Source organism: Sceloporus occidentalis, unplaced genomic scaffold (assembly GCF_023333645.1).
Source record: "Sceloporus occidentalis isolate IW3139 unplaced genomic scaffold, rSceOcc1.0.p SCAF_9, whole genome shotgun sequence".
Taxonomy (NCBI): Eukaryota; Metazoa; Chordata; class Lepidosauria; order Squamata; family Phrynosomatidae; genus Sceloporus; species Sceloporus occidentalis.
This window is the reverse complement of record NW_028316989.1, coordinates 28,722,524-28,743,984: the sequence shown is the minus strand read 5'-3', so window position 1 is coordinate 28,743,984 and position 21,461 is coordinate 28,722,524. Positions and strand designations below refer to the sequence as shown.

The window sequence follows — 21,461 nt, the reverse complement described above, 5'->3', positions numbered from 1 at the left end:
GGTCAATGCCATATGACATACTTTCCAACATTTCATGGGTGAAAACTGGGACAGATATGGCCAAACAGAGTGTTGTCGAGACGGCAAATGTTATTAATGAGAAAAAATGCACAAGCATTGGGACCCATAGGTTTGCTTAGGTTTGATTTTCCCTTGACTGAGTAGGGCAAGATTCAGTCTTTCCTCTCCCCTTCCCTCACTGAGGTCCAAAACACACTGCAGAAATAATGTAGTTTGAGACTGCTTTAACTGCCCCAGCTCAGTGCTAGGGAATCCTGGGAATTGTAGTTTATTGTGGGACCAAAGCATGTCTCTGACAGAGAAGGCTAGACGTCTCACAAAACTGCAGTTTCCAGAATCCCCTAGCATTGAGTCAGGGCAGTTAAAGCAGTCTCAAACTGGATTATTTCTGCACTTTGTTTTGGACCTGGGTTAATGAAGTATAAACTACTTTTGCACTTGGAACTCAGTTTGAAGCAATGGAAGTAAGCTGAGGATGCAGGGGAAAGTGGGAGGAGGAGAGAGAAACTGGGACATTTTAAAGTAGCTGAAATAGTGGGAGGAGAGAGGATTAATTGGGACCATTGCTATCAAACCAGGACAAATTCGATGGGCATTATAGAGCACCTGGGAAACAGCTGTGCAGCACATCCACCCAAAACCTTGCAACACCTTTGGATTGACCTGCTATGTGCAGTTTGGGTCACGATCCATCCTGCTACCTGGAGAAAACCCGAGCTCTTTATGAAGATGCAACGTGGCAGAAGCAAACCAGTTAGGCGGACTGTTGGTCAGTTATCTTGGACATTTGCTTCTAAAATTAGGGAATCAAAGTGAGAAGTGGAGAGTTCTACTTATGTGATGAAACAAAACCTTACCTCCATCCCTAGAAGCTTGAGAGCTTTAGGCTGCATGTTTAAGAGGAAAGAAACAAAAGAGGGAAGGAAATATTAGTTTATTATGCAACAATGTTTAATTTGTCAACAGAGGAGTCTCTCACCCATGTCCTCCCACAATGTATTGTCCTGTCCACCATGGAACACAGAAGATGGTTCCTCCAACAGTTCTCATGCAAAAATATGTAAAGAAGGCTAATCCTTCATGTATAGACAGCCAGTGTGGCATAGTGGTTTCAGTGTTGGACTATGGGGATCAAGATTCAAATCCTTGCTCCGCCACGGAAACCCACTTGGTGAACTTGGACAAGTCACAATCTCTCAGCCTCAGAGGAAGGCAAAGGCAAACTCCCTCTGAACAAATCATGCAAAGAAAACTCCAACATAGGTTCGCCTTAGGGTTGCCATAAGTTGGAAATGACATGAAGGCACGCAACAGCAACAACAACCCTTCAGGTATTGGGGTCTGGAGCCATATAGGGCTTTAAATGTTCTCAGCAGCACCTTGAATTCAGAACAGAAGCATAGTGGCAGCCAGTGCAATTCCATTAAAACTGGTGCTACATGGTTTCTGGATGGTGATCCAGTTAGCAATCCAGCCTTGGCATTTTGCACTAGTTGCAACTGCTGAGTGATCATCAAGGGCAGCCCTACATAAAGCACATTATGGTGTTCAGATGAACCGTTAATATCTTCTGCACAAGATTGACTATGGAGACAAAACCAATGTGTAATTCCTGTGAGGAGCTGGTGATAGCTTCAACTGATTCTTACCCTCTTTGGTCCAAATAAATTGTTGTACAGGGTTCGGAAGCTCTTCCGCGTATAGTTGCAGCGATACGCTCCCCCCATGAGATATTCTAGCACCAGGCCAATGTCAATGAGGCTGATGTGGTAATCTGGAGGCAGGTTGCCCTGGAAATCCCAACTGAAATGTCATCATTTCCCAAAATAATACAGACAGGAAGATCATATATTTATTCTCTCAGCTATCTATCTATCTATCTATCTATCTATCTATCTATCTATCTATCTAAAAATAGCATGCCTATATTCCTCACTTTTGCAGTGGTGGTGGGTTATGCCCCTAACCCCAGCAAACTGTATATATTTTTGATTGGATGCCCTTGACAGGGCTGGGCTTTTGAGTTTTTATTGCAGGTACATTGATGGTGCTATATCTATGGTGCAAAATAAACAACACTATACACTTGTCCCTCCATATTCACTGGGCTTAGGGGCACATGACCCCCTGTGAATGTGGAAAAACCACAAATAACAAACACACTATGTATTTATCTGAGAGGACATCTCTCTAGGAATCTCTAAGTCCTCCAGTGCAACTCTGTGGTCAACACCTGCCAAACATTGACCATAGAATTGTGCCGGAGGAGCTACAAACGCTAGCTAAGTGTTCTCTCTAGGAATCTCTAGGTCCTTCAGTGCAACTTTTGATTAAAGTTGACAATAGAGTTGTGCTGGAAGACCTAGATATTCCTTTTTGTTGTTGTTAACTGCCCTCACGTCAATCTCCACTGACAAGAAGAGCATATTAATAAAATCCGTGAATAATAATTATTATTATTCTTTATTCTTATATACCGCTATTCCTTTTTCAAGATCATAGCGGTGTACACATTAAAAGACAGTATAAAAACAGCAAAAAACAGCATTAAAACATCAAATAACAATCTAAAAACAGATAATAAAACATCAACTCATAGGGGGAAAAGCTTGACGGAAAAGGAAAGTTTTTAGCATCCTCTTAAATCCATCAAGGGATGAGGCTGTGTGGAGCTCGTCGGGCAGGGTATTCCATAATCTGGGGGCTGAGATTGAAAATGCCCTCTGTGTTGCACTATAATGAGCACTTGGAATAGACAAAAGATGTTTCCCACCCAACCTGAGAGTGTGGGGCGGATTGGACGGGGAGAGGCGGTCCTCCAAGTACCCTGGGCCCAAGCCATTTAGGGCTTTATAGGTAATAACCAACACCTTGTATTGCGCTCGAAGTGAATGGGCAGCCAATGGAGATCTTTCAATACAGGTGTTATATGACTGGCCCTGGAGCATCCAGTGACCAGTCTAGCAGCCATGTTCTGCACCAATTGTAGCTTCCGAGTTTGGTACAAGGGTTGCCCCATGTAGAGCACGCTACAGAAGTCCAAATAAGAGGTTACCAGAGCATGTACCACGGTTTCAAGGTCAGCCCGGCCCAGGTAGGGACGCAGCTGGCGTATCAGCCGAAGCTGAAAACAGGTGCTCCTGACCGTCGCATCCACCTGAGATGTGAGGTGGAGCGACGAGTCCAGGAGCACCCCCAGGCTGCGAACAGAGTCCTTCACAGGGAGTGTGACCCCATTCAGGACAGGTGGACCAATTTCCTTCCCCGGACCAGGAGAACCTATCACCAGTACTTCCGTTTTCTCTGGATTCAAACTGAGTCTGTTTTCCCTCATCCAGCTCATTACTGACTCCAAGCAGGCATTTAGAGGAGAGATGCTCTCCTTAGTCACTGCATCAGTCGGAGACACAGAGAAGACTATTTGGGTGTTATCAGCGTACTGATAACACCGCGCCCCATATCTCCGGATGATCTCTCCCAGCGGCTTCATGTAAATGTTGAATAGCATGGGGGACAAAATCGCTCCTTGAGGGACCCCAGATGTAAGGGCCCTCTTGTCGGAGCGACAGTCCCCCAGCTCCACCATCTGGAATCTACCCGAGAGGTAGGAACGGAACCACTGTAAAGCAGTGCCCCCAATACCCAACTCCCTCAGGCGATCCAGAAGTATACCATGGTCGATGGTATCGAAGGCCGCTGAGATGTCCAAGAGCACTAACAGGGACACGCTACCCCTGTCCATGCCCAGACGGAGGTCATCGACTAAGGCGACCATGGCAGTCTCAACTCCATAGCCCACCCAGAAGCCAGTTTGAAATGGGTCCAGAAAATCAGTCTCCTCCAAGATCCCCTGGAGCTGGAAGGCAACTGCCCTCTCAATCACCTTCCCCAGAAATGGTAACAGCGAGACAGGCCAATAATTGTTCCGAATTAGGGGGTTTAGGGAGGGCTTTTTCAACAAAGGTTTTACTATGGCCGTCTTCAAAGCAGATGGAAACTGCCCTTCCCTAAGAGATGAATTAATGATGTGGTGTAACATCTCTGTAATCAAATCTGCAAAAGTCAAATCCGCAAATGTGGAGGGACTAGTGTATATGGTGCAAAATAAGGATACCTGAAGATCTGCCAAAGCAGCCTCTGCTACTGCTAAAGAAAGCTTCAGCTTCACACAGCATCTGGATGAGCTCCACATATTCAGAGGTCTCTGGGCACCTGTAGCAGCTCTCATTTTTGACAGCTGCTACAGGGAATGTGAAGGCTCCTTCTAGTCTTCTTAGCATCTCTCCTGTTTGTTCATTCACCTTCTGGCAATGGTTCATTTCTTACAGAGAAGCAAAAGGAAGTTACAAAGGCATGGACCCTTGGTTGAGGAAGCCCAGTGCTTTGGTTAATGGGAAGGTCATCAGACTAGGAGGTTCCAGAAGAAGACCTTCAGCTGAAGACGCTGCACCCAGCGTTGCTCATGAACACTGAGTGACTGGAGTGAGCATCAGGAATGAAAGTCAACGGTAAACCATAAGCCCCAATTTGGGAGCAGATGTTCCTCTCTGTATTAATTTTGGAGTCATCCGCTTCCGGGATTCTGCTTCATTAGAGAGCTATCAGGATCCTATGCTGGTCAGAAATCCAACAGCCAGCTGCTATTTAGGAAACCCATGTTAACTACACTTAGCAATCTCTCAAAGCCCAACAAGCTTTTGATTAATCCACCATCCAGATTTGGTAAACAAGGCAGTTGTGTATAGCCTCTACACTCATGTTGCTGAAGATTGGACGTTTCTATTAAAACTTGGCACACCTCCTACAGCGCCGACGGGAACACAATGCTCTACTGTTGGGTGCCTTTTATGCAACGGGAGTCTAGTCTACAACAAGCGAGACAGCAACTAACTAAGGTGACAATACCACGTTCTAAGTGAGTCATTCACCTCCATGTTAACCCATCCAAATCCCCCAGATAATCGCTGAGTGAGAAAGAGCCAAGGGAATGCAATGGAAGCAGAGAGAGAGAAAGAGAGAGATGGAGAAACATACAATGGGATGTTAATGACATTGAAAATTGTTGACATCGAAACGTGAAAGATGAACACACAAAATGCATAGATTTCATCTAATAGATGTCATCTAAACATTGTGACCCACCATGTGCCCTTTCTGATTTGGGAATCTTCTTCTCTCCAGTTAACACAGCAATATATCAAATACCCCACTGGATCAGACTAGAGGCCAATACGGTCTACCTTTCCATGTTCAAGATAAGACCAAGCTAAGCATGAAGATAACATTCATCCCTTGTTATCCGCCTCCAGCAGGTGGACATTGGCATTTCCATTAAGCCATGAAGGCTAAAAGACCTTGATAGAATTGTCCTGCTATATGAATATTTCTAATAAAAATTAGTGGTCATTCCAACTTCTTGTTAGTTAAGGATTTCTGGGATAGGTGAAGACATTATTTCTTTTGTGAAGTCAAAGGCTTTCATGGCAGGCATCCATAGTTTTTCATGGTTTTGAGGGGCTATGTGGCCATGTTCTAGAAGAGTTTATCCCTGATGTTTCTCCAGCATCTGTGGCTGGCATCTTCAGAGAATGCTGGCATGAAAGAGAGTGGGGTATATATATATTGTTGGTTGAGCGGAAGTGGTTTATATGTCACTTGTTATTCAACAAGAGAACAATACAAAGATTAACATGGAAATCACTCCTCCCAACCCAGGGTTACATAGTGTGTGTGTGTGTGTGTGTGTGTGTGTGTGTGTGTGTGTATATCCCACTCTCTTCCATGCCAGCATTCTCTTCCATGCCAGCCACAGATGCTGGCGAAACGTCAGGAATAAACTCTTCTAGAATAAGGCCACATAGCCCGAAAAACCCACAAAATTATTATTCCTTTTGTCTGGCAGTCATCTTCTTTGGATGATTCCTAAGCTTTAGTATAGTAAGAAAGGGAGAAAACTCATCTTTACCCACTCCCTATACCCCACTCTGACCCCACAGACTGCCCCCAAAGGCAAATAAATGGGTCAAACAGCAAATCCGTCCTAATCTCTCCATAGAATCAAAGTGATTGAACTGAGGCTGTCATACTTTGGGCGTATCATGAGATGGCATGAATCATTGGAAAAGATGATAATGCTAGAAAGTGGAAGACAGTAGAGATAGAGAATGACTGCACTACAGCTAAATCCACAGATGCCAGATTCCTGACTCCTCCTTGTCAGCTACTCCATGCTTTTGCCATGGCATTGGTGCATGATGCTCGCACCCCACATTCTATAATCTCACTTGATCATGAAGAGAAAATGGGGATTTTTGCCCCCAGAAAAAACATTTGTGATGCATGTGACCCAGCAACCAACATTGCATCATGTTTCCTTTTCTCATGATGTCAAGAATTATGAAAAGTATGTTGCTCTTCTCAGCATCTCTTTTCCTACACAAACACACACATTATCTTACCTTTTTCACATCCCTGACAAGCAGATGTAGGGTGTTTGGTGGACCCAATCTCTGAAAAAAGGCAACAGAGAGGCACTGTCAGACGATGTCTTAAAAGGACTGTTTGCACCAGTTTCTGGCCATGTTTTGTGGGATATTTAGCCTTCCTTTGGTGCATCAACAAACTACAAATCCGAGGATCCCATAGCATTGAGCCATGGAAGTTAAAGTGGTGTCAAACTGCTTTATTTTTGCATCAGCTTATGCTACAAACCTCTTCCTCTCAGTTAATTTCAAAGGTGCTGCAAGATCCTTTTACATCCCGACCCAGACTAAAAGGGCTAAGCATTTGAGTTTTCACTCTGGTGAATTTACATTAAGGCTATGGTTGCCAGCATTTTGTGTTCTGGCAGGGCAGTTTCCACCATTGTTACTCACCGTGTTGTAAAGTTCCTCCAACCGCGGGATCGTGAGGAAACGCTGCATGCTGACTCCATTTTCAATCAGGAGCTTTACAAAATCCACCCGATCCAAGACCAGGGCATCCAACATTGCTTGCTCCAGGGAGTTTACCTGCAGAAAGCAAAATACGCCACTGAGTAAAAATGCCAAATCCAGTGATATTTCTAGAGATCAGAATTGGATTGTCCAAGGTCTTGAACCTGCAAAGGTAAGCTAAAATCTGTGCAAACTTATGCCAAGCAATGTCTAGCATCCTGATAGTGACACATGGAAGTGTAAGTCCACTTTATGTCCATGGAGTCCTTTTTTGGGTCAGTTTGGGGGTTTGTATTCTCTTCCTCTTGAAAATAATCTATTATTATTATTATTATTATTATTATTATTATTATTTCTAGCCAGCCTCTCCCTATGGATCAAGGCAGGTTACAATATGGAATAAAATTACGTAATACAATAAATCATAAATTATCACAGTCCCCATCCCTCCACCCACATAAATATAAATACAGTGGTACCCCGGGATACGAATGCGCCGCCTTACGAAATTTCCGGGTTACGAAAAAAATCCATTCAATTAAATAGTTCCGGGTTACGAAGGTTATTCCGGGTTACGAAGAAAATTTTTGGTGCTTTTCGGCGCGATTTCGCACGAAATCGCGGCTTTCGCTATTAGCGCCTATGGGCTTTTCGGCTAGCGAAAGTTTCCGGGTTACGAAAGCGGCGGCGGAACGAATTAATTTCGTAACCCGGGGTACCACTGTATAAAACATACTAATTACAATTTCAAAAACACTCAAAAACAGTTTTAGCTTAAAATTTTACATATATATATATATATATAATTTAAAGCTAAAACTGTATCTATCTATCTATCTAATCTATCTATCTAACCATTTCATTCTTTTTTATATAATACATTTTATTGATATCTAACAGTTGAAAACAATACACACAAACAAGAAAACAACCATTAATCAAACATATTAAGAGACAAAAGAAAACTGTTACTTCCTTCTTCATATTTTTCTGATAGTTATTACTTTTACTTTCTTCTGGAATTACTCACTTGTGTGTGTGTGTGTGTGTGTGTGTGTGATAATCATGTATCCTTACGCTTCTTTCGCATTTTTCTTTAAAGATTGTTTTCTGGCTGGCTTTTTCAAACGACAGCAAAAGAAAACCTATAACGGTTTTTCGTCTTCTTTTACCTCTATGATAAGATATTTCATATTACCTCTTCTCCAGTGACTTTATCCAAATTTACTCATCTAGCATCCGTATATTTCTATATTTCTGTATTTACAAATTGCCATAGCTCACCCAGCTTAGTAATTCAAGCTTCCTTGGGTCCGTTTCTTCCTCCGGCTCTTCCTTCTGCTTCCCTCCCTTCTTTTTTCCTTTTCCTTTCCCTCTTCCTTTTGCTTGAGGCACTGGAGATTTCTTTTCCTTTTCGGGGCCTGTTCCATCGGCGGCTGTAAGGCTTCCCAAGGGCTGCAGTTAAGAAGGAACAAAATGGTGGCTTAGTGGTCCAAGAGGTCGCATCGGGACAATCTGTGCACAGAAGTACCAAATCCACATCTGGATGAGCAAGGAACCAGAGATCTGAAGACAAAACAGAGCCACACAAAGACTTTGGGCTCTTTCATGTTACACAGCTATAGTGATTTTACCAGCGCTCTTTGGCAGAGGAGGCTAAAGAGGTTGTAAAACTACAAATCGTAGGATTTCCTTAGAAATGACCAGAGATGGCTGGACGCTTGGACAAAAACTAGATACAGTTGTCCCTCCGTATCCATGGATTCTTTATCCATGGATTCAACCATCCAAGGCTTGAATACATTAAAATATATACTGTATATACTCATGGATGAGTCTAGAAATTTAAGTTAAAAATTGACCCAAAAAAACTGAGCCGACTTATTCACGGGTCAATGTAAGTTCTGTACTTTAAATCATATATATCCTTTACATCCTTCATTACATGCCCCTATGTTTTACCCTCGACTGATCCATGGGTCGTATCAAAATCCATAATTTTGGACCCAAAATCTGCCCTCGATTTATCCATGAGGTCGACTTATAGTCAAGTACATACGACATAAATTTCAAAAAGCAAACCTTGATTTTGACATTTTGCTGCACCATTGTATCTAGTGGGACTTGAGCATCCATGGATTTTGGGTCCTGGAACTAAACTCCAGCGGATACCAAGGGTCTGCTGTAATTGTAATTGTTTTTTTTTAAATGACCATATAATTTAGCTACGAAAATTGTTACCGGCCAGTGGTGTCCAAAGACAAAGATCTGACTGCGTGCGATGTCCACCCGGTTCCAAGCCAAGGCTAAACTCAACTGATCCGGTGCGGACGCATTGGTACCTATGGGAACACAGGAGGATGCGTTACTTCTTTCCTACAATGCAGGCAGGTTTATCTTTCCACCAAATAAATAAACTAAGTAAGAAGGAAAATAAAAGATTTGAACCCTGGTCTCCAGAGTCATAATCCAACTGTCAAACCACTATGCCACACTGGGCTTTGACTGCTTAGTTTTCAATTGTGGGTATTTGCTGAAGTTTTAATTTTTGCACGAAAAGAAGTCTTGCTGCAGAAGATGGATATAAAATTGTTCTCCAGTGTTTTTTCTCTCTGTGTCTTTATCCATTATATGTGCCACCTGCATCCTTGTTTGCATAACTCACCTTTAAGCAACGCTGTCAAGATAGACATCTCAATGTCCTGCTGTCCTTCGGATCCCATGCGGAACACAGTGATCTAAATATCCGCAAAGAAGAAAAGACATAAATAGTCACTCCTTTTCCCTATTCATTCCCATCTGCTGAAGAACTCTGTTTAACTCTACAGTTCATGTACCAAAAGGAGGTTTTCTGGCCGATGCAGATAAGCCCAGAACCAACAAAAACAGACCTATCTAATCCTCAAAAAATGCCAGGTTGAATAATTTTTTGATCAATGAACTGATTATTAATTCTTCCAGCACCCAAAAAAGTACGTATGAATTATGTTTCAGAGCATAGCTTCTTCCCGAAACCAATCTGAAGCCTTCTAAGTGAAAAGCTAAGGTTTGATTGTCTGCAAAAAGGCTTCCCTAAAAAAGGCATTGTTCTTTAGCTTCGGTGCAAAACACACTGCAGAAGCAATCCAGTTTGAGACCGCTTTAACTGCCCTGGCTTAATGCTAGGGAATCCTGGGAATTGTAGCTTATTGTGGCACCAGAACTCTCTGAAGAGAAGGCTAAATGTCTCACAAAACCATGCATGGTTCCCAGAATTTCCTAGTATTGAACCAGGGCAGTTAAAGGGGTTTCAGACTGCATCATTTCTGCAATGCGTTTTGGACTCAAGAAAGCCTTGTTATAACAGGGATGTAATTATTCACTAATTTTCTTCTTGAAGAACAAAATTAGTAATTTTATTGATTTTTTTTTTCTCACTGAAAGAAGGTCTTTGAAAACTGGGTCGTTTTTGGAGACTGCAGTTTGAGACTCATTCTACACAAAATTCATATGTAGGTTTTTGTTGTTGTTGTTTGCACAGGAAAGAGCATTGTCTGCATAATAAGCAACAGTATTATTTCTTACACAGAAAAAGGATGCTTTGTCTGCAAAGCAACCGTAAGTGAATTTTGTATGGGATGAGTCCCAAACTGTGAAAATTCTCATCAGTCCAAGAATCTTTTCATTAGGGTTTCTTAATACACGAGAAGAACATTTTGGACCATATTGGGAAATATTTTTGACTAGTCTTCTCTACCTATTTATGAGTGCCCATTCTGTGATCTTTGGATGGTGGGGCTCTGATGCCAAGTAAACCTCCTGCAAAATTCATCTATGTTGCATGGCAGAAGAAAGGAGAGAAGCAAAGGTGGGGATCAGCAGCTCCAATGCAAGTCAGTAGGTTCTATCACAAGGCTCTCAAGTCTGCTCTCAAGTCTGCACTGGAGGACAGGGCCCTTTTCTTGTTGTTGTATGTCTTCAAGTCATTGAAGGGATGTCACATTGAGGAGGGAGCAAGTTTGTTTTCTGTTGCTCCAGAGACTAGAACACGGAACAATGGATACAAGCTCCAGGAAAGGAGATTCCAGCTCAACATTAGGAGGAACTTCCTGACAGTAAGTGCTGTCTGACAGTGGAACACACTCCTTCCTCGGAGGATAATGGAGTCTCCTTCATTGGAGGTCTTCAAACAGAGGCTGGATGGCCATCTGTTGGGGATGCTTTGATTCAGATTTCCTGCATGGCAGAATGGGGTTGGACTGGATGGCCCTTGTGGTCTCTTCCAACTCAATGATTCTATGATCATTTCCAACTTATGGTGACCCTAAGGCAAACCTTTCACAGGGTTTTTGGAAGGGCTGAGAGTATGTGACTCACTCCAGATCACTTGGTCAGTTTCCATGGCTGGATTGGAAACTGCACTCTGGTCTCCAAAATTGTGGTCCAATACTCAAACCTCCACACCATGCTGGTTAAATTTGCCACAGAGACTTGCAAAACCATAGACAAACTTGTTGAATTTGGCAGAGAAGGAAACATGAACGAGTGGGCTGGATATTCTGTCTGCAAGCATTTATTTCCAAACCGGAACACGGGGATTTATATATAATCTGATCAAATTGGTCTCCTAACATTCCTTTTGAAAGAGCGAGCAAGATTTAATTGCTATTGCTGCAAATAATTTGCTTTCTTTCTTTCCATGGGTTCAGGGTGGGAAGGGGAGGGATACAGAAAAGCCATCCGTTGATGGAGGCTTTTGAGGACGGGGAGATTATATAATCCGAAGGGATTCCCTGGCTGCCCAGATGCTCAAGCCATGTGACTAGCAAAACATCAGAGGCAGGGGTTTCCCATTCATACTTCAGAGCAAAGTCTTGGGGAAACTGGTTAACCAGAGAAAGGCGCCATTACCTGAATCCAAGATATGGTTCTTTCAGGAAAACTTGGGTGGGGGGGGAACAGTATTGAATATCCTGGGTTAAGTGGGGGGTTTTGCCCTCTGCCCTCCAAAAGTGCACGGAGTGCATTTGGGACGTGTGTGAACACCAAAGGTTCAACCCAGATTTGTAGTGTCAATGGGGCCCAAGACTTCCTATCTTCCACTGCTTAGGTCCTGTAAATTCATATCTGTGACTTTCTTAACAGAGTCCATCCATCTAGCATGCAGTCTTCCTTTCTTTCTACATCTCTCCACCTTTCCTAGCATTATTGTCTTTTCCAATGAATCATTCCTTCTCATGATGTGACCAAAGTACAACAACCTCAACTTTATCATCTTGACTTCCAGGGAGATTGCAGGCTTGATCTGTTCTAGGACTTATTTGTTTTTCCTTTTGGCCCATCCATGGCATCCTCAGCACTCTTTTCCAATACCACATTTGAAATTAATTGGTTTCCCTCCTGTGCTGGCTCTTTCCTCGCTGTCCACTTCTTGCATTCACGGTAATAAGGAAAACAACAGCTTGTACAATTCTAACTTTCACACTCACTTGTATATCTTTACTCTTTAGGATCTTTTCTAGTTCTTTCATGGCTGCCCTTCCCATTCAGATTAAGTGGAAACCATGGTGGTTTAAATCTCATTGTGTCGAGTCATGATCCGATTTAAACCATAGTGGGAATGAGGCCCCAGTCTTATTCTGATCTCTTGACTGCAGTCCCCATTCTGATCCATATTTGACCCAAGGTAGGGGACCTCTTTTACTATTTGAATTTCCTCATGGTTCTGACGGTTGCTTGCTTTTGAAAATAAAGTACATTTATTTATACTTTCTACAAATACGTATATGTAAAGTATAAAGTTCATTACCAGTTCTTTCTTCTTCATACATTCCATGAGGATAACAAACAGCTGGTGAGCTTGATTCCGGCTGTAGTTAAAGGTTTTCTGGATGGTGACAAGTAGCTGGTCCCTGAGTGACTCGCTAATGATGCTAAAAAGATTTTGCAAAGAGAGAGAGAAAAGGGGGAAAATGTTCATGTATAGGCTTGTAAGACAATCAAGCAGATGTCAATTACAAAGTTAGTGTCATTATTGAGTGGCCTAAAAAAGGCATCCAACTCTGTCGGATCTTGGAAGCTCGGCAGGGTCAAACCTGGTTAGTACTTGGAGGGGAGACCACCAATGAATACCAATGTTTTAGACTGTATTTCAGAGGAAGGGACTGGCAAAACCACCTTGGAGGATCAAGTCAACAAGTCAACATTGTTCAAGTCGACAGTTGACTTGAAGGCACACACTCACATGTGTCATTATTGAGTTCAGTGGGGGGTTTACTCCTGGATAATGGTACCACAACCTTAATGGTAATAGGATCTCAACCCTTATGATTAAGGCTTTCCCCAGTATTTTTGAACTGCATTTTGTCTTGAAAGTCTAAGGAAAATAACACAGATAGAGAATGAGTGTCATAAATATACTGGTGCACCTTACAAGACTCAGAGGAAGGTAATGGCAATCTCCCCTGAACAAATCTTGCCAAGAAAACCCTATTAAAGGTTCACCTTAGGGTCGGGGTAAGTCAGAAATGACTTAAAGCAGCAGTTCTCAACCTGTGGGTCACAACCCCTTTGGGGGTCAAACCGCCCTTTCACAGGAGTTGCCTAAGACCCAGGGTTGGCGCTATAATCTACAATAGTGAAGTGCAGCAGTTCTCAATCTCTGGGTGGTGACATCTTTGTGGTTCTCAACCTGTGGGTCATGGCATTAGGAAGGTTGAGAATCACTGACTTAAAGGCACACACCACAAAACAAGGCGCTATGGTCTTGCATCAACAGTGGTTTTAAAGCCGCATGGGATAATTTCCTCTGTCTCATATTCTGCCATGTTACTGGGCTTAGTCCTCTTACCCGCCTTCTTCTGAGTACTTGTGCGCAAATGATAAGATGTCTGACGCTCGCCCACTGCCGTCGCAGATCACAACGGGAAGTGGCGGGTCTTCACGGAGGCACTCCAAGACGATTGAAATCACATTGGGTCCTCCTTCCACTATCAATCCAACCACGGGGACCCCCTGCCCAAGACCTATAAAACAAAAGGAGAAAATCATTAAACTCTAAATAAATGTTCCAAGAGATTGGAAGGAAGCTGTAGCTTCTTCACCAACAAAGATGTCATGCAAATACCAAAGGGTGAGAGAAGGGTAAAATCCTGAGCAACCCATGGAACCGTAGCATATCTCTAAATATAAACGGCAGCAACGCAAGTCTTAAATTTTAAATCAGGCCACAAGTAGCTCAAGCGGCAACGAACTGGCACCCTCTCTTTGCAAAAGGACTGGTCCTAAGCTCTTTATTCTTAGGGCTGCTGCAAGGAATGGCTGGCCGACGTTAGAGACGACAGCTGAGCACCCCTTTGTGATCCCTGCCTCTCTGCGATCTCCAGGCATAGGATGACAAAGGGAAGCCCACAGGTCACGGGATCCAGACAGCCTTGGTCACAGGTCAGGAAGCTGCAGACTAGAAGGGAAACATAATAATAATAATAATAATAATAATAATAATAATAATCACAATCCCAACATTGTGTATACAACGTTTGGTGGGCAGCTTACCAGGGACTTGAGGCTTAAACCCACCCATCCTTCCAAAAGAGGCATGAATGTTGTCGAGAGGTTCACTCCTTGATTGACTGGCATTAACTGATGTTCTTGTTAAGGATCCTGGAAAAGAGCTCTTCTCATCTCAGACAAATGGAGTGAAGATCATTTCCACTAGGGAACAAAAGTTATGGATGAAGGAGGAAAGTTTCTTTCTCTGTCCTTCTCTTGGGCTTCAGCCCTGGGATCTAGGGCAAACTCCATGCCACAGACATGGTTGCCAGGTCAGCCTTTGTGCCCATGAGATTCTTCTGTCTCTGCCAGGATTCCTAACAAGAGCATCAATTAATGTCCACATGTGAATGTGAAGCTGGCAACGAAAGGCCAGTTAGTTTGAGTACATCTTCAGATCCATAGCCCTGTCTTTACAGATAGTGGAATAATTCAGTGTACAAGGAATAAAGTGGACCCAGCCGTTAAAGAAAGGAGACATTCAATTATTTATACAGCATCTCTCACCTTTCAGGACTTTAATTGCCTTATCTTTTGGACCAGGGCGCTTCTCTGACAAGTCCTATGTGCCTCAAAGCACATCCACAGAAGAATGAGATGGAAAGGGTGAGCAAGTTAGGCCATTTGCCAGGCAATAGAGGGAGAGGAAAAAGAGAAACACACATAGAGAGGGAAACTAGAGAGAGATGCTTCAAGTATTGATGTAGCCAAGACTTGGTTCCCATATGACCTGTGTAACATACTAAAAAAGTAGAAAGTTTTATGCTGTCTGTTCCCAGGTTGGCGTTAATGGTTTCTCTTTTGAGGTGGAGGAAAGTCACGTTTGAGAGGAACACTCGCAAATCCTGTAACTTGTTTCACATTGAGGCCTATGCAAAATGGACTCAAATTGCCAATTGAGTGACAAGAGAAAACAAGTTTGTGAATGGGTCGCAAACTTGGACAATGAATGTATGCAAAGGGATCTTGCAGCGCCTTTGAAGCTAACTGTGCAAAAGAAGCTGTAGCATGAGCTTTCGTGGACTTGGTCTACTTCCTCAGATGCAAGGAGTGGGCAATGATGTTTGGGATGTTGACCCAAGCTTAAAAGTCAGATTTGGTAAAAACTGGCACACAAATGTGCATTCTAGAGGGGAGAAAATCAGAGAAATTTGGGAGGCACCCAACAGAGCTGATGGATCAGGTTTAAAATCTTACTAAGGTCTTTGTATGGTGTTAGATAATCCATAAGTTGATGACCCTTTGAACAGGCATGAGGGTCGTATAGCGTAAGAGACAAACATTTTGTAACAAGGATGGGAAACGGTTGTAGATTTGAGAGCACCTTTGTCCCTAAGAAACCTTGCAGAGCTGCATCCTCCAAAAATAAAATAAAGAAACAACGCAAACCATTTAAAGCCCCCAAATACCTTCTAGCAGACGTGAGGGCATTTCCATTGTGTCCCTACACACAAACCACTTTTGGCCTTAAAAAACAACCCTAGAACCTTACAGAGCAAACCTGGAGGGAATGAAGGGAACTGGGAGGGAAGGTCAGTACTGCTGAATTCAACATCGCTTAGGGGTCATTTAGACATCTATTTTAAGAACTATGTGAATATTCTCAGTCTTGCATTCTGGGTTTGTTATTCCCACTATGGACCCACATCTCTGCACATCATTGTGAGTTCGGTTGCTCACACATGCCAGAACTCAAATAAATATGGTGTTGGCGATGCAAATATATTCAAAACAGTTTCGAGGCATGCAGAGTTTTATCCTGGTTTATCCCAAGTCTATTCGCATCGGTTATTCACACTGTCGACAATGCAAAACTTTTAAAGAAACTTGGGGGGAAAAACTGATATAGATTATCCTGGGTTAAGTGGGGGGGGGGGGGGTTCAGCAGCCCACCAAGAAAATCTTAATCGGATGCATTCAAAATGAATGTGAACAACAAAGATTCAACCCAGATTATTTTCACCGTCGGAACAACCATTGTAGTAGTGAAGTTGAAAGCTTTCATGGCCAGCATCCATAGTTTTTCTGTGGGTATTTTCGGACTCTGTGGCCATGTTCTAGAAGAGTTTATATTCCTGATGTTTCACCAGCATCTGTGGCTGGCATCTTCAGAGAATACTAGCATGGAAGATGCCAGCCACAGATGCTGGTGAAATGTCAGGAATAAACATTCCTGGAACATGGCCACAGAGCCCAAAAAACCCACAAAAAGCTTTGTTGTAGTAGTGATCTTACACGACAATCCTAAAGAGGAGGAAGGAACTAGTCCTAACTTAATGCCGAAAGATGTTGAGGAAGTTAGATGGAAGCGGTGACTTACGGGTGTTGATTTTCTGGAGGGAGATGTGTTTCTCCAGCTGGCGCCTGAGTTTGACTTCCGCCCCGTATTTGCCCAAGGTGCCGTTGTCGGCGAGGATGAAGTGCGTATGGGAACTGTTGAGCACAGAGAGTTTGCTTAGTGGGTTTGACATGGTTTGATACACTCTTGTCACCTGTCAAAAAGAAAAAGGGCAGGTTGGTTTTATTTTATTTTTATTTATTTATTTTTAAAATCCCAGTGGCAGAGAAACAAAAATGTGTCTCGGATATAAAATGTATACTTTTTAGTATGAAAGTAATTGCAATCTTTTTTTAATTTCAACATGGTATATTTGGTCTATGACCGTAATACAGATGAACTGAACTAAACGGATGTAGTGGTTTGAGTGTTGGACTATGACTCTGGAGACCAAGGTTCAAATCCTTACTTGGCCACAAAACCCACTGGGTGACCTTGCGCAAGTCACACTTTCTTGGCCTCAGAGGATGGCAATGGCAAACCACCTCTGAAGAAACCTGCCAAGCAAACCCTATGATAGGTCTGCCTTAGGGTCACCATACATTAAAAACGACACAGCGACAATCTAGAAACACACACGCATGTTGTCAACAACCTGTTCTGTATTTCCATTGTGTGCCCTTCAGGGTATATTAAACCATTTCTGCACAACTATTAAAGGTACAGGAGCCTTCTCTAGATTTCAATGGAAACCTTATATAAGTCTTATAGACCAATCTATGAAGGAAGTCGATTATTTATAATATTCTCCACCAGAACTCTGAGGCTTACATCTAGATATTCAGGAATTCAAGGAAGGGAAAGAGAGACCATGACTTTACAGGCCAAATGGTTAAAGGAGGTAGAAAACCAGATGCTTTTTTGCAGTGTAGAGCTGCCCTCTACAGACTGTTTCCCAGAAGAAGGAAAATGCTCACTAAATACAAAAGGGCCACTGATCTTTAAGTGAAGGCATGAACGATTTAATCAAAAGGGAGTTCTTATAGCCAGTTGGCAGTTTTGCATTTCTGCAGCTAGATGAAAAAAGAAAGTTGGGGGGAAAGTGGGATTTCTGCAGCCTGCCGTTTGTAAGATGAAAAGAAGGAAAAATGCAGCTGCTGACATCCCTATTCTAGGTGGCTGTCTCCAGATGAAAATGCACCAACCTTGATTTAAAAATAATACAGTAAGACCAGCCTCTTACTGATCTCCCTACACAGCAGATGCCAGCCCCTTTCAGACACAATGCTCAATCAAGCCAGAGCATGGGCAATTCTGGTTTTTTGGCTACAACTCCCACAATCTGCCAGCCAGAATGGAAGCAACGACGTGGTAACCACAATTGCAGAAACAAGATCCAGCAGGCAACCAACTTCATCCTTCTTTAGGCACATCAACTATCCTGATTTGGCAGGGACTGTCCTGATTAATACTCGGCTTTTAAAATGTCCCAGATGCTCTCTCTCTCCCTCCTCCTTTGTCCTCAGCTTACTTCAATTGCTGCAAATGAGTGCACACTGCAAAAGTCATTTGTACTCAGTTAACTCAGCAGGGAGAAAAGTCTGGAGCGGGTTGATTCTGGTGGCTATATCCAGAGATTTTGTGGCCAGATATCTTTAGAGGAGGTTTGCCAATGCCTTCCTCTCAGGCTGAGAGTGTGTGACTTGCCCAAGAGCATCCAGCATGTTTCCCTGGCTGTGCAGGGATTCAAACCCTGATTTCCCAAAGTCCTAGTCCCACACTCAAACCACTATTCTTGGATAAAACATTCAGTAATATTGAGCTAGCAGGCTATGCAATATACAGTCGTCCCTCCAAGTCCACGAACTTAAGATCTGCAGACTTGAAAATCTGTGGGACAACTGCCATTAACCTCAATGGGGTGCATGCCAATGGTGCATGTCCCACATGCATGCGCCCCATTGAAGCCTATGGGGCTTGAATATGTGCGAGATTTGGAACTTGAGGTGGGTGGGTCTGGAACGGATCCCCCATCAGTTCCAAGAGGCAAGTGTACTACATTGTCCGACTTGTTGATTAAAAAATAATAATCAAGAGACGCCTTTATCCATTGGCACCAAGTAAAAGAAAAATAAATCCATGTTCAAATCCACCAAACATCTGGGATCTTACATCTTTCCCAATCAAGTCCTGCTTGTTCTCCACGATGCCCCATGGAGCAATTCCTATGGCACAGATTCGTCCTCTGGACTTGGAAGAGTGGTCTTTCAAGGCATCTCCAACGTGGCGAATGACTCCTATAGGAAAGACCACATGGGTTAGTCTTCTCTAGGGCACTTGCTTATATACTATCCTTCCTAGACAAACAGCCTTTTCTGATAAACCTTCCCTCCCACTTTTCCTATTGGTGACAATGGCTGTGTGATGATTCATGCAGTGCATCGCATTTAATGGCAGTGAGCTGGCCATGTGGAATAATGGTGGCACCAGGATGCATGGTTTCATGAGAATCCAGCCAGAGTCAGTTCTTCACACTTTTAGGTGAGTTGGTTGGAACATTTTATTCCACCAAAACTTTGGAATGATGAGAGTACTTTAAGACTCCTGCTTTTAAAAATTAACGCTGATCGATGACCAGCAAAGGCTAGCTGCAACTCAATCCTACTAAAAATAAAAGGATTATCTAGGATGGGTCTACAAGGATGGGTCTACACTGGCCAGAATATTCTACTCCCATGAAGCTCCTTGACTTCTCCCTGTTCCTCCATAGTCTGGAGTGACACCGGAATACTGTCTGCACATGTCCCGTTCTGCCATCTGGCACCACTTCCATTGGTACAAGTCGCTTCCTCTGTTGCAATATACCTTCAAGTTGTTTCTATCTTATGGCTGCTCTAAGGAGATACTATCACAGGGATTTCTTTGCAAATGTTGTTCACAGGGGGTTTGCTTTTGCCTGCCTCTGGGGCTGAGAAAGTGTGGTTTGCCCAAAGACACTCAATGGGTTTCCATGGCCAAGTGGAGAGTCAAACTCTGTTCTCCAAACTTGTAGTCCAATGTTGAAACCACTACATCACACTGGCTCCTACTGCTACTTAGACTTGGTATATGATAGTGAAAATAGCACCACAAACTACTGTTGCATTGGTACCTATTAAACCATGATTGTTTGATTTGGGCTCCATAGATGGTATGTATTGCTGACATTTATTATACCGAGATTTATACAGCTCTCTGGAAGGTTTACTAGCAGAGGCCTGCAGCAGTATATCTCCTATGCCAATAGGAAGGGAATATGGCCGGGATCAGTATTCTCGTGGTTGGGTTACCTTTGAGAATACAGGTTGAGACTCCTTTATCTGAAATGCTTGGGACCAGAAGTGTTTTGGATTTTGGAGTATTTGCATATACATAATAAGATATCTTAAAGATGGGCTCTAAGTCTAAATACAAAATCCATTTATGTTTTGTATAGCCTGAAGGTAAATTTATGCATAATATATTTTTAAAAAATTGTGCGTGAAACAAAGTTTGTGTACACTGAACCATCAGAAAGCAAAGGGGTCACCATCTCAGCCACCCACGTGGACAATTTTGGATTTTGGAGTATGTTGGATTTTGGAATCCTGGATCAGGGAGACTCAGCCTGTATAGTAAGCAGTTAATAAACGGTGGCCCATAGTTACTGCTCAGCATCCCACAGGTAAACATTATTTTGAGAAAAGGTGACAGCTTTCCATCTTATTCTATGAATGTCAAGACCTGTGGGCGATGGTTGATGTCTTACCTGTACTGACTCCTCCAGTGAAGATCCAAGCACCAGTTGTCATGGCAGCCTTGATGAGGCCTTTCCCAAAAACTTGCTTCAGTTTGGGTTGCAGCTCAAAGTTTTGCAGGCCTCCATGGACAGAGATTAAGAGCTTGGGAAGTTCCAGCTGCCATTCCTTCACCATGAGGTGCAGCAGTGCGTCTGGCTTCGTGTCGTAAGACACTCGGATATACTGGAAGAGATCATGGATGTGAGGACATAAGAAGCACTATAGCGGATCAGATGAAAGGTCCATTGAGTTCAGTGGGCCAGCCAGGTTCCTCCTATATGAGTTTCATGAAGGCTATGGCCATCTCCTTCTGTGTCTCCCCATCTCATAACTGGAAGCCAGAAAGATATAGCTGGGAGGGGGCTAAATGAGGCCATTGCCCCAATAAGAATTCTGCACCCCCAGTTTTCCTTTAGTTCTTGAATTTCTTTGTTGTTGACCATAAGGTGAACCTATAATGGGGTTTTCTTGGCAAGATTTGTTCAGAGGGGCTTTGCCGTTACCTGAAGCTGAGAAAGTGTGACTTGTCCAAGGTGAGTGTCCATGGCCAAGTGGGGATTCGAACCCTGGCCTCCAGAGTCCTAGTCCAATGCTCAAACCACTATGCTATGCTTTCTCTCTCCACAAATTTCTAGTATCATGTTAAGGGAGAAGCTCTGCTGAGAAGTAAGAATTTATGTTTCCTACACCAAAATTTTCTGTTTTCTGTGCAGAGCAGCCATGCATGAATTTTGCACAGATTGAGCTCTGAATTGCAAAAATTTCAAACTTTTCCTTGCAATGGGAAGGAAATTGATAAAGTTACTTCTTACTTTGTTCAGGAAGAAAATTAGTGACTAATTATATCCAAACTAGAGACATAGGCTGGTGCAGATCACT

The 21,461-nt window shown here is 43.0% G+C and overlaps 1 protein-coding gene across 1 annotated transcript in view; it reads right to left on the bottom strand.

Annotated features, from left to right (window-relative positions):
- Positions 1 to 21,461, bottom strand: part of LOC149307137 (transient receptor potential cation channel subfamily M member 1-like) — a 54,816-nt gene that overhangs the window by 18,226 nt on the left and 15,129 nt on the right. Inside the window, exons 4-16 of the mRNA XM_089538364.1 lie at positions 20,552 to 20,765; positions 18,937 to 19,061; positions 16,807 to 16,978; positions 13,786 to 13,960; positions 12,745 to 12,868; positions 9,622 to 9,694; positions 9,198 to 9,298; positions 8,241 to 8,411; positions 6,897 to 7,031; positions 6,480 to 6,530; positions 4,950 to 4,985; positions 1,671 to 1,811; positions 879 to 908 (exon numbers count right to left, since the gene is read on the bottom strand). Coding sequence (XP_089394490.1) covers positions 879 to 908; positions 1,671 to 1,811; positions 4,950 to 4,985; positions 6,480 to 6,530; positions 6,897 to 7,031; positions 8,241 to 8,411; positions 9,198 to 9,298; positions 9,622 to 9,694; positions 12,745 to 12,868; positions 13,786 to 13,960; positions 16,807 to 16,978; positions 18,937 to 19,061; positions 20,552 to 20,765 — 1,548 coding nt within the window. The remainder of the gene's footprint in view (positions 1 to 878; positions 909 to 1,670; positions 1,812 to 4,949; positions 4,986 to 6,479; positions 6,531 to 6,896; positions 7,032 to 8,240; positions 8,412 to 9,197; positions 9,299 to 9,621; positions 9,695 to 12,744; positions 12,869 to 13,785; positions 13,961 to 16,806; positions 16,979 to 18,936; positions 19,062 to 20,551; positions 20,766 to 21,461) is intronic.